We start from the raw sequence: 11,268 nt of genomic DNA, 5'->3' as shown, positions 1-11,268 counted from the left end.
GAAGGATAGGACTCTACAGGACACATCATACAAAATCACAGCATCAACACAGGAAACTGGTGCTCCCAGAAGCGGAGAAAAAAACTAGTTTATTCATCATTCTTACAAATTTACGCGATCTACAGAAATTCCATGGAACACATGAATAGGAGAAACTTCGTCTTGAGATTCAGATGGGAAAACAAAAATTGTACTCCTCAAAATACATGTCCCCCACTGGCATTACAGCTCCAAGCATGAATAAAACTGTGTTTGGAACATGATGGTTTCAAAAAAAAATCTAGAACCATGGGGCTTGATTGATCATGGTTCACTTTATTAGAATGCTACTCTGGATTCATATTGTTCATGACACCCTTTCATAGGCACCGCCAGTCTGCATGTGAAGCCATTCCGAGGTCGATGCGCCCTGCCCATATTCTCTTGGAGTTTGGGTATCAAATGTCAGTCCAGGAGCCGTGCTATAAGTCTGTGAAGCAAACTGCAAACAAGAAGGCCTCAAGTAAACATAACAAAAATTTGGGGGGGGGGGGGGGGGGGGGGGGGGCATCACATTGCTCGTGGAAATACTGAAAAAGGAAGGGCAAATCACATAGAGAACTAAGAGAAGACAGAGCATTTCCGTAAGATATTTCAATGGTGTATTTTCTGGAAATTTGACCTAAAGCCCCATAACAATGAATAATTATTCAATTCGGAAGTGTACATTTGTCACAAGTTCAGTAATGCTTGCCGTGGCACAGAAAAAAGCATATGAAGAATCGATATGCAGATCTTGGTACTTCACAACAATTTTAAAAGTTGACTTACATCTTTGCATGGAAATGCTTCAACTCCATTGCTTGCATGGGCATTAACCGCCTCAAGCTTCATTGACAGGAACTGCAACACATAAATTATACCCTTAGCTTGAATATGAAGGGTAATGCAATTCCATAGGAGCAACTTCTGTACAAAACTGACATACCTCAACTTGGCATTGCAAAGACTGGATGTAATTAATTATCTCGTCAAGTACTGATGCTTTCCCAATAACCTGACCAAGCAAGTAAAAAAATCATTATGACATTTACTGGGAGTGAAACTCAGAAATTATTAGAGCTTATTCATAACGACGAAATAACTATATATTTTTAATTTATGGCACATGAGGAAACACAAACAATGTTGAATGCCTGTTGAGATTGAAGCGAACCTTGTTGCATCCAGGGACAAGATCTTGGAGGACTTTCATCCGTTCGCTTATCTTCTCACGCCGTGCCTGTAAAATGAACAAGATCATTTGGTGGTCAAGTAGGTGTTATATGCATGCTACCTATAGCAACAACATCTCTGAGCGCTTCAATTTGCAACCACAGTTCTTACGTTGTAGCAAATGGTTTGAATTCATACAATGCATTTTTACAAACTGGTGCCAAGTTGGTAAATATTGGAATGGTGAAAATAGAAAATGTTGCAATCATTACCCTTTCTGCAAGGCTATGACTGTCAGTTGCTTGGCCCCTTCTTGCCCTGACATGGATGTAATCTTGTTTCGGTGGCTCTGGTGCGGGAGAGTTTTTACTAACAGCCTTGCCAGCACTTCTTGAGTCAGTTTCAGCCTCCGTTCTTAGGTTGCCATTATTATCATTGGATTTATTTGATTTGAAACGTTTTGCTCCTGAATCTGTCTGCTCATAAAAAGGATCAGGATAAGCGAGGAACAATCACAACTTCGACTAGATAATTTTCTATTAAGATGAAACTAAAATCTTATCATCACAAAAGTAAAAAAAAAAATAGTTATCTAAATTGCCATCATTCAACACAGAACGTGATTTGTAAACATAAGGATCAACTGTCATTGCAACATGCTGATAAAATCACAGATCATATTAACCAATAATGATTCACCCACCAATACGATTAAATATGCCTTCTTGTTGATACGAAATGAAAGCATAAATGCTGAAACATCAATTTGCATTCAATCTAGTTCCAAACATGTATGTCTTATGCACAATGCCGAAATTATACAGGACTGTGGAGGTGACCATGCCTAGCATCGCTGAGAATCTGAAATCCAGCCAAAACCTTTGTGGACCAACTAGTTGGTCGGTAGTAAATTTGAAGTTGATTCTACTTAATTGTTTGTCTAGCAAGTAGAAGCAGCTTTAATTTATTAGACCACCACAGTATGCACAGATCCAACAACAACAATGGCACTGAAAGTGGATGCACCAACTACCAAGTGCATATACCATTCTAGCCAGTTTAAGCAATTGCCTCCTGAAGGCGTCATGCACTCATGCCATCATGTTAGATTGACGCGCAAAAATCTGGTACACTTAAACACTGTGATACCACAATAAAAATGGAAGTATGTACAGAGAAACTGTGCTTTCCGATCAAACCCTAGTATTTGAAAACGAAATTATACAACATTAGTACACAAAGTTCAACCACATCAGGTATTTTTGCTAGTTGTATGAACTATGGAGTAACCTTTAATTTACATAGTTTCATTTGCTTCCAGTGTTAGCGTTCCCATACTTTTTCAGGACTTTCTAAGCAGTTCTTGGCCCTTCGGAAACCAAATTAATTAAGCTTACGTATCCGAAGTTACTTCAATTGCATAATGTCTACAGTCAGCCACACAACTAGCAGCTGCTGCAATTGGCTCATCCAGCTGCACACATTACCAAATCAAACTAAACTAAGTTAATCAAGATATAAATCCAGAGTAATACTGCCAAGAGTAGCACCACGAACACCGAGCTCAGTAGTGCAGATGATCAGATCACACCAGCATGCTCCGTTATGCACTAAATTATGATGCTACAATTTGCCTTGGAAACCTTCCAATTCCCACCCATGAAGTCCCATTGGCCCCAGCAACCCCAATGCCACACGGATCACGACCAATGAGGGAGAGAACCTACCAAATCCTGACCGCCGCCGCCGGAAGTGGAGACGTTCCGGGACGAGTCGTCCTCGGACGATGGGGTCTCCCTCTGCCTCCTCCGTCCGGCGCTGCCTCCTCCGCGGCCGCCACTGCTCTTCTCCGTGACGGCGGAGGTGGCCTCCACAGCTCGGCCGCCGCCCGCGGCGAGGTGCGGCGGGCGCCAGAGCTCCGCAGCGACCGCCGGGGCCGGGTCCATGGCGGCTGGTGGCGAAGCAACTCGCTACTCGCCGAGCGGGTCTAGGGTTTCGGAGGTGCGTGCGAAGGGAAGGGCTGGTGGAGACGGAGACTGGTGCGACCAGATCGGGGAGGTGGAGGGAGAGCTCGCAGTGGCACTGTGCACACTTGCGGAGGAGAGAGAAGAGAGGGAGGGTGGGAGCGAGGGGGCAGCGCTCAGGGAAGACTGGAAAAGGGTGGCGTAGAGGAGTAAAGAAATGGGGCCTCGGGATTTCGCCACGCGGTGATTGGGGGTGTAGGGCTGACCCTGACAGGACGAGGGTAAAGTAAACCTGCTTTCACCGCTAAGCACGAGTAATTTACATCCGTTTGGTGTAGGTTCAGTTTGGCTATGTTCGGCTGGCTGTGATTGGTACTGGTGTTGTACTGCTGGCTGACAGATGGTTGGTGGCTGGTGCCGATTCGTTACGAGAGAAAAGCACTACTGGCTGATTGGTTGGCAAAAGTTGTTTTGAAAAATGTTTAGCGAATGAGCTTTTTCCCCATGAAACTACGTTTTTGTGGCTTCTCCCGCTAATGGAAGCATATGGATTGCTTCAAGTTTGAAGTTAGTCAAAAAAATCCATTTGATATAGTTCCATATAAAGTTGTTCATGAAGCCTCCTAAGAAGTTGTGCCAAAGGAACCTTTAGGTGGTTAATTTGCACTCTAGTGTGTGGTAAAAACTGATTGAGGACCATGAAAAAACATCAGAGGCATTCAAAAGGTATGCAAAACTTGTTTTTAGAGTATGAGTAGATTTACTGAACTGCCCTGTAATGTTGTGCATTTGGGGCGTCTTGCACACTGACCTCAGTTAGCACAAAAATGCAGCTCGGAAAGTATGAACGTGGAACATATTTCCAGGGCCTTATCAGTTGTCATTTGACTATACAATTTTTTTCTTTATCGCTCCCTCCATTTTTAAATATATAACATTTAGAAAAATGCAAATTACCTCATTCTATTCGCCATACAGTTAAGAAATGTAGTTAGTATTATTTTGGTGAATGAACATGGAATTCAGGCTATGTTTAGATCACTTTGCATTTTGCATTTTTACATTTTTGGAAGAGAATCTTCAACATTTGAAGTATTAAATGTAGACTAATCATAAAATTAATTATAGATCTCGTCTGTAAACTACGAGACGAATCTAATGAGCCTAATTAATTCATCATTAGAGCACGTTACTGTAGCATTACTGTAGCAATTTAGTATCTAATCATGTCCTAATTAGTCTCATTATATTCGTCTCGCGATTTACAGTCATTTGTATAATGTGGTTTATTTTTCGACTATATTTAATACACCATGCAAGCGATTTATAAAAATTTTGAATTTTACGTTTTGGGATCTAAACAAGGCCTCATTCCACTGGGCTTTCTGCTCAGGGAAATGAGGCAACCAGACATTGAACAAAAGTTGGGGAAAACTCAACTTGCACAATTGTTTCAAAAAAAATCTGAAAGTGATCGGGTGATCTAGCCTAAGAAGGGGAGGGGGTGAATTAAGTACTAATAAAACTTAGACATATGGCTCCAACTAGTTTGCACAAAACTTAAACTAAAACATGCTTTCTAGATGTGCAACTAGGTTGTTCTAGTGTGAAACCCCTATCCCAAAAGAGTTTAGCAACCTATAGCCTTTCCTATCAAAAAGTTATTCTATGAAAGTAAAGACACACAAATTGCTAGTAAGAAATGCGGAAGCTTAATGAGCGGGATAGGAGATAGCAAACTCTTGACGCGTGTGTTTGTCCCGTGGTTCGGTTAGCCACAAAGTCACACCTACATCCACGTTGTTGTAGCACTCACTAAGAGTATTGCTACTCGGCCACCAAGTCTCTTTTGTGAACACAATCACGGTCACCTTGGCCCCGGATTCCACTAAGGAGCTTCTCCACAAAGGATGGGGGTCTCCACGCCCCCCGCACAAAGTGTCGTCGCTGATCCACACCAAGTCAGAGGGTCGATGACGTTGCCGGCGAGCTTCAAATCTCCAAGGTGCCGGCGCACCAAGCTCTTGTTTTGGTTCACTAGAGAACCACATCACAAAGGTTCAAGGCCTTGCAATCACACTCACTAAGAGCTAATCTTTACACAACACTCTCAAAGTGTGCTAAGGGCTAAGGATATGATCTTGATGCATTTGTATGGCTTGGAGATGTTCTTGGGTGTGTGTGGGATGTCCAGCAACTCCAGCAATCTTCAAATGGCCGGGGTGAGGCGTATATATAGGCCACCAAGTCTTGTAGCCGTTGCTCCAACGGTCAGCTGAAAATCTGCGTATCATCGGATGAACCGATGCCTCTGTATGGGGTAGCGTCGGTTCATCCGGTCACTCTAATACCCAAAGTATCCGTTGAACTCCTGACAGCTGACATAGTGACCACCGGTTGAACCGATGCTTTCCCGTCGGTTAAACCGGTCACTCACACCATCCTCCTCTTCTGCTGACGTCATTACACCGATGGTATGCACCGATGCTTCACCGGTTCAACCGGTGCTGAAGATTTGGCTCTTGCACGACTTGCATCGTCTCTGGAACACAGTACGCCCAATGCACCGATGCCCTTTTTGAACCATCGGTTCATCCGGTGCCTATAAGCTGATTTGGCTTCGATTTCCTTCTGCACCAAAATAACATGGCGTCGGTTCTTCCATCAACCATCGGATGCACCGATGCCCTCACGTCGGTTCTTTCGGTGCTACTGACCGAAGAGCTTTCAGGGCGCTGCCCTGAGACCCGCGAGGGGCGGCTCCCCCTCGACCCCCGTCCGCTAACCGGGTAGCGGAACCCCCGTAGGGGCGGACTTCGGGCCTTGCTACGCCTATCTTCTCTTTCTCTTTGTCATCACTTGAATTTGAATCTAAAAGCATGAGAATGGTCATCTTAACAATCATATTAGTCCAAGTGTTGTGTTGTCATTCGATCATCAAAATCACTCGAAATGGTATAAATGGTGCCATGTTCGTTTCAAATCTCAACTTGCACAAGGGCTACTTGACCGGACACAGAGACACTGGACCAAACGGGAACGTTTCTGCGCCACAACATTGCATTCTCGCAAACAAAATGACAACCGGAATGAAAAGGACGTGGACAGTCGTTTTGTTTCTCTGATGATACTCACTCTTGTCTTCCTACTCTGATGATGCTCCACATCACCTCTGTGTCCAACAAATCACTTGGCAAGTAAAGCAAAGTCAGACACGAACACAAAATCATCCTCATTCATAAACTGGCAGCTGCTTGGATCGTTGACACACATGCCTATGCAGCTTGCTTTCGTATGTAAAAAGGCATCTATATATCTTATATAAGTACAACCCACTAAGAGTCATTAATAGTTATTTCTCTCATTTGTGGTGAAGCCACATCATCATTTTATTTCAACCATTGGATCTGAATGAAAGCTCATATCTTGGCCTTCCGCAACTCACTAAGATTTCTTACCTTTTTACTTGGTTTTATATTGCCATATGGACAATTTTTATGACAGAATTAGCAACAAAATGTTAAAAAAATAATGTAAGTGCTGACATCCCTCATGCATTTTTGTCACACTCATTCCTAACATCCTATTATACTACAATAATATTGATCACGATGGTGGAGAATCCATAACCAATTTAAAATATCTACATTGGTCCAATGAAACATAGATACTAATAAAACTATTAAACAAAATATATTCTTTCCGATTATCAACATTTCACACAATTGCGTTGCTCACACTTAATTTTTTTTTAAATTCCAGAAACTTCAGTTATCCAAAAGAATCAATACAAAGTCCAATCTCTTGCTTCACAAAATGATGCGGATATTTCCATTTCCTCCCGGAATAAAATCTACATATCCTTATCATAACTATTATGGTTCCTCTTTTTATCGGTTTATGCAACTAGAACTTCTTATATGTACATCGACTTCCATATTTAAGCATTTCTTATATACAAACATGCCATATATCTGCAATGCTAAAATTGGCTGCAACTTCATAACTCTATCTTTTCAACACACTCAACTTCAACATTTTTGCCCTGAAATCCTGCAGCAATGCGCGGGGTATTCAACTATTAGCTCTGTTTCTTAACTCACCAGCGCTGCAAAGATCGTCAATGGTGCACTGTCTGCAAAGTCCAGAAACCCTGGCCAGATGGGGGGCACTGGAAAGAAGATGGTTCTTTTCCACTCGTGGCGTGGTCGAATCCAGCAATGGTGCACCGTCTGGTGTCCTTGAGAAGAAAGGTGGGAGTGTTCTGAGCGTTGCATTACTAAATCACCTCAGAGTGGGAAAAAAAATCGCCTTCTGTAATTAAATTTTTTACCTTTGAATGTTCAAAATTCTGCATACTGTCATCTCATTTTTTAGAAGAGCTTAGTATAGTACGAGATAGGTGCTATGCAAAGCTGTAGACAGCTGATTCAGTAACTTTGCAGATAGATTGTGGATTAGTACAGCAAACAAGAGCCACTGTTTCAGTTTATTCTCCATATGGTGCTATGTAACATGTTTGATCAGTGATTTGTTTTCCTTTGGATGTAGCTTGTTGCAGCTTTTGACTGGAACCATAAAATTAGACAATTAGTGTGTTTATTATTTGCCCCTGTGGGCATTCGTAAGAGTTGTTGCCGTGTTGCTTTTGGTGAAATTTGTAGTATGTTTTCTGCTGGACGGTTCCCGTCGTTCCGATCGCTGTCATGGGCATGGCTCGGACATGCTGCAGTTCAGTTGACGATCTGCAGAGAAGAGCATCCCCAGCAGCAGTCAGCGAAGTCAGTTCGGTGTTCCGGCAGAGGAATTTTAATCGGTTCGGTGTAGGCGTGCACAGCACTAGTAGGCAGCAATTGACGCTGTCTGCAGTGACGGTGAGAAGAGGAGCGACGGCTGAAAATGGCATGGCGCTCGCCATCAATGTTTTTGAGGCGTCGCGGCGAGCCGTGGCGCCGGACCCCCTTCACAACGCCTAGGCGTTTGTGGCGGACGCCTAGGCGACGTCATACACACATTGCTTAGGCATTGTAAGCTAAAATTTTATATACTAGTGCAACACATACATGCCTCGTTTGTTGCCAATTCTTGAGCCCCAGGTGTTATACTAAAAGCAGAGCAGGAGACATACAAACACAAGCATATATTATTCAGAGCAAAGGACACGCAGCATTAGTAAAAGCAAAGCAGGGGGCATACAATATTCAGAGCAAAAGTAAAGCAACAGGCATACAATATATTCAGAGTACACACAAGCAAAGGGATGTGCATACAATACTCAATGCAGAACAGAGCCTCAAAGCAGAACAGAGCGCTGAGAACAGAGAGGAGTGTACTGCAGTCGAGCAGGCAGACGGGCGATGGAGGCAGGCGAGCAGGTGCAGACGGCCAACGACTGCAGGTCCGGCCAGTCGACAGAGAAGGGCGAGCAAGGATTGATGTGAAGGAGCTGCAGGTGCGGACGGACAGGAGCAGCTGTGGACTGGCGGGAGATGTGGGCGGCCGGTGAACTCGAACAGAGGAGCAGCAAGCGGAGATGGGGTGCTGCCGCCGCCAAGATTTCCCGCCTCCGCCTTCTCTTTTCCTCTCCCTTTCCCTCTCTCTCTTCGTGAATTTGCCCGCACCCGCGGTTAATGCCTCCGAGCGGGAGATTTACCGCACTTTGCGGTCGATTCCCGTCGATTGGCGCGAATGCGGGGTCGATTTCCCGCCCAGCGCCCCCACTGGTGCTCGATTTCCCGCCGACTCATATTGGCGTCCGCTAGCTGGCTGTAGGCGTCCGCCCGACGCCATTTGCGCCTAGGCGACGCCTAATCTTTTGAGGCGGACGCCATACAGGCTGAGGTCGTGGCGACCCCGACACCTTGCCCTCTACCATGCCTTGTCGCCTAGGCGACGTCTCAAAAATATTGCTCGCCATCGTAGCCCGTCCTCCTAAGCTGATGCGTCGCCAGATGCAGTCAGCTAAGGGGTGTTTAGAAATAGGGATTTTAAAAAAAATCACAGGGACTTTTTAGTATTTAGAAGTATTAAATAAATATTAATTATAAAACTAACTGCAGAACCCTGGGGCTAAATTGAGAGACGAATCTAATGATGTATCTTAATCTATGATTAGCGAATGGTTACTGTAGCATCACTGTAGCAAATTATGAATTAATTAGGCTCATTAGATTCGTCTCGCGAAAAAGCACTCAGCTGTCAAAAAACATTTATAAACAGATTTTATTTAATAATATAAAATAGAAAGATTCCTTTTGATGTGATAGGGATTTTTGGAAAAAGTCCTGGAGCCAAACAGGCTCTAATATAGGCCATGTTTGGCTAACAGTCACATCACAATTTCACTAAAAGACGAATGCCCGTATGCAGTATTAAATGAAGTCTATTTGCAAAACCTTTTTAGGAATGTGTGTAAATTTTCGAGACGAATCTAACGAGCCAAGTTTCATCATAATTGGCTACAGTGATGCTACAGTAGCCGCGTCCAATTATCCTCTAATCATGCGGTCAAATGTCTCATTAGTTAGAGCAACTGCTACAGTACCATAGTTGTGGAGGTAATTTTGTAATTAGCCTTTATTTAATATCCCTAATTAGTGATCAAAGCATCATTTCTCTCTCGTCAAAACAATTTCACGCCACAACCAAACATGGCCATAACTGTAGAATAGGAACCTGATGACTACTGGTTTCCACAGGCAGCAATCGGTTTTTTAACTCTGCTGCGAAATTAAGTGCAAATGCATCTGTAACTGTCCATCACTCCATCTGTTTGGGGGGTCACTTTGTACCGGCATGTGTACCGGGAGGGAATGGTTCCGGGTGAATTGCTTGCACAAGTGTAGTAACAAATTTCGAGTTCATGGCAGACTTGCCAACAGGCCAACGCCGCGAGCATCAGCAGTGCAGGTCAGATGTACGCGGCTACTCCGGTCCATGGAATCTCCTCCGTCTCCGTCTGCTGCACCGCCTCACCTCCGTGTTGCTGCAGCACTCGGACGGCGGGCGCAACACGGGCGCCGCCGCCGCGCCTGTGGCAGTGAGCTGGCCGCAACGTATATGAGCTGCCTGCGAGGCTGCGACTGCGAGAAATGATTCTGGGCCTTGGCAGTAAGCTGGGCCGAGCTGATTTCACCGCACACCGGCCCACGCGACGCTGCTGCCCGCCTCCGCGGGATCGGATCGCGCCGCCCGCTCCCGATCCGACGGCTCAAGTGGCCCAGGGTGGACGGTAGATGAAATACCGTCCACCCCGTTCCCGGTCGCCGCGGACACAGTCCCTCCCGCCGCCGCCCGCCGGCAGTCGACAGGTGCCGGGAACCACAGAACGCGGTTGTTCTGCCACGCGGAAAGCAGGCGCCTACGACCTATGCAGCTCTACCGACGCGCAGCACACGGTCGCAAATGCCGAGGGCCTGGCGGCGCCGGCGCGGTCTCGCCCACCGCGGCACCGCCGCCATTGCTTCCAGTCACAGGACTACAGGAGCATCACTAGGCGGAACGGACCAGACGCTGTGGTGATGGGGCCGATGGCACCGCCGCAGATACGATGCCGCCACGCGGTGGGCAAGCGCCATGGCCACGCGGTTCACCGCTGCTCTGTGACTCTGTCCTTGCAGCGCCGTCCGTCCGTCGTGGCGACCCGCTACAACATTCTAGGCGCGCCCTCTCTCACCGGTGTCGTCCTGCTGCTGCATCTGCAGCAAATTTATGGCGACGAGGACGCCTCACCGCTCACCGGAGAGGGAGAGAGCGGTCTCCGCTCAGGCCATAGCCTCGCTGCAGCTGCAGCAGGAGCATGAGTAGCCAGTAGTGGCGCAGTGATAGTGATGCTACTGCTCGATCGTACGCCCGCTCGGGGGGGCCGGCCCTGCAAGCTATTCCTCGTTCATAAATGGCGCACCTTGGCGTGTCAGCACCCGAGAAAAATAGTAAGCCACGTACAGCCACTGCGCTGCCGCCACGCGCCCGGAACGCCCAGCCGGTCGACCGGGAGGACGACGGCGTGTCAATGACGCAGTTCGTGAGCCTGTGCATTCGAGACTTTGAGAGGGCACGCGCACGATTGGCCCCTGGTCTCTGCTCAGTGCGCGCGCGCGCACGACGCGCG

General features: G+C 46.2%; 1 protein-coding gene across 1 annotated transcript; it reads right to left on the bottom strand.

Moving 5' to 3' along the window:
• Positions 1 to 57: 57 nt before the first annotated feature.
• LOC120689791 (transcription factor BHLH089-like) lies at positions 58 to 3,348 on the bottom strand. The gene is made up of 6 exons (XM_039972189.1): positions 2,922 to 3,348; positions 1,467 to 1,670; positions 1,196 to 1,261; positions 968 to 1,036; positions 811 to 882; positions 58 to 481 (listed from the first exon to the last, which is right to left on the bottom strand). The coding sequence occupies exons 1-6, from the start codon at positions 3,138 to 3,140 to the stop codon at positions 347 to 349; spliced, it is 765 nt and encodes a 254-aa protein (XP_039828123.1). The 5' UTR covers positions 3,141 to 3,348; the 3' UTR covers positions 58 to 346.
• Positions 3,349 to 11,268: the final 7,920 nt, after the last annotated feature.

Source organism: Panicum virgatum, chromosome 9N, assembly GCF_016808335.1.
Source record: "Panicum virgatum strain AP13 chromosome 9N, P.virgatum_v5, whole genome shotgun sequence".
Lineage (NCBI taxonomy): Eukaryota > Viridiplantae > Streptophyta > Magnoliopsida > Poales > Poaceae > Panicum > Panicum virgatum.
The sequence above is the reverse complement of the archived record's forward strand: the minus strand, read 5'-3'. Positions and strand labels throughout refer to the sequence as shown.

What these genes read in the sequence shown, in the direction of transcription:
- LOC120689791 (XM_039972189.1), bottom strand. Translation starts at nt 3,140, where the DNA reads ATGGACCCGGCCCCGGCGGTCGCTGCGGAGCTCTGGCGCCCGCCGCAC. An exon ending in GCGGCGGCGGTCAGGATTTG is followed by an intron (nt 1,671 to 2,921) that starts GTAGGTTCTCTC and finishes TTTTATGAGCAG; the next exon opens with ACAGATTCAGGAGCAAAACG. An exon ending in AAGCATTTCCATGCAAAGAT is followed by an intron (nt 482 to 810) that starts GTAAGTCAACTT and finishes TCTTGTTTGCAG; the next exon opens with TTTGCTTCACAGACTTATAG.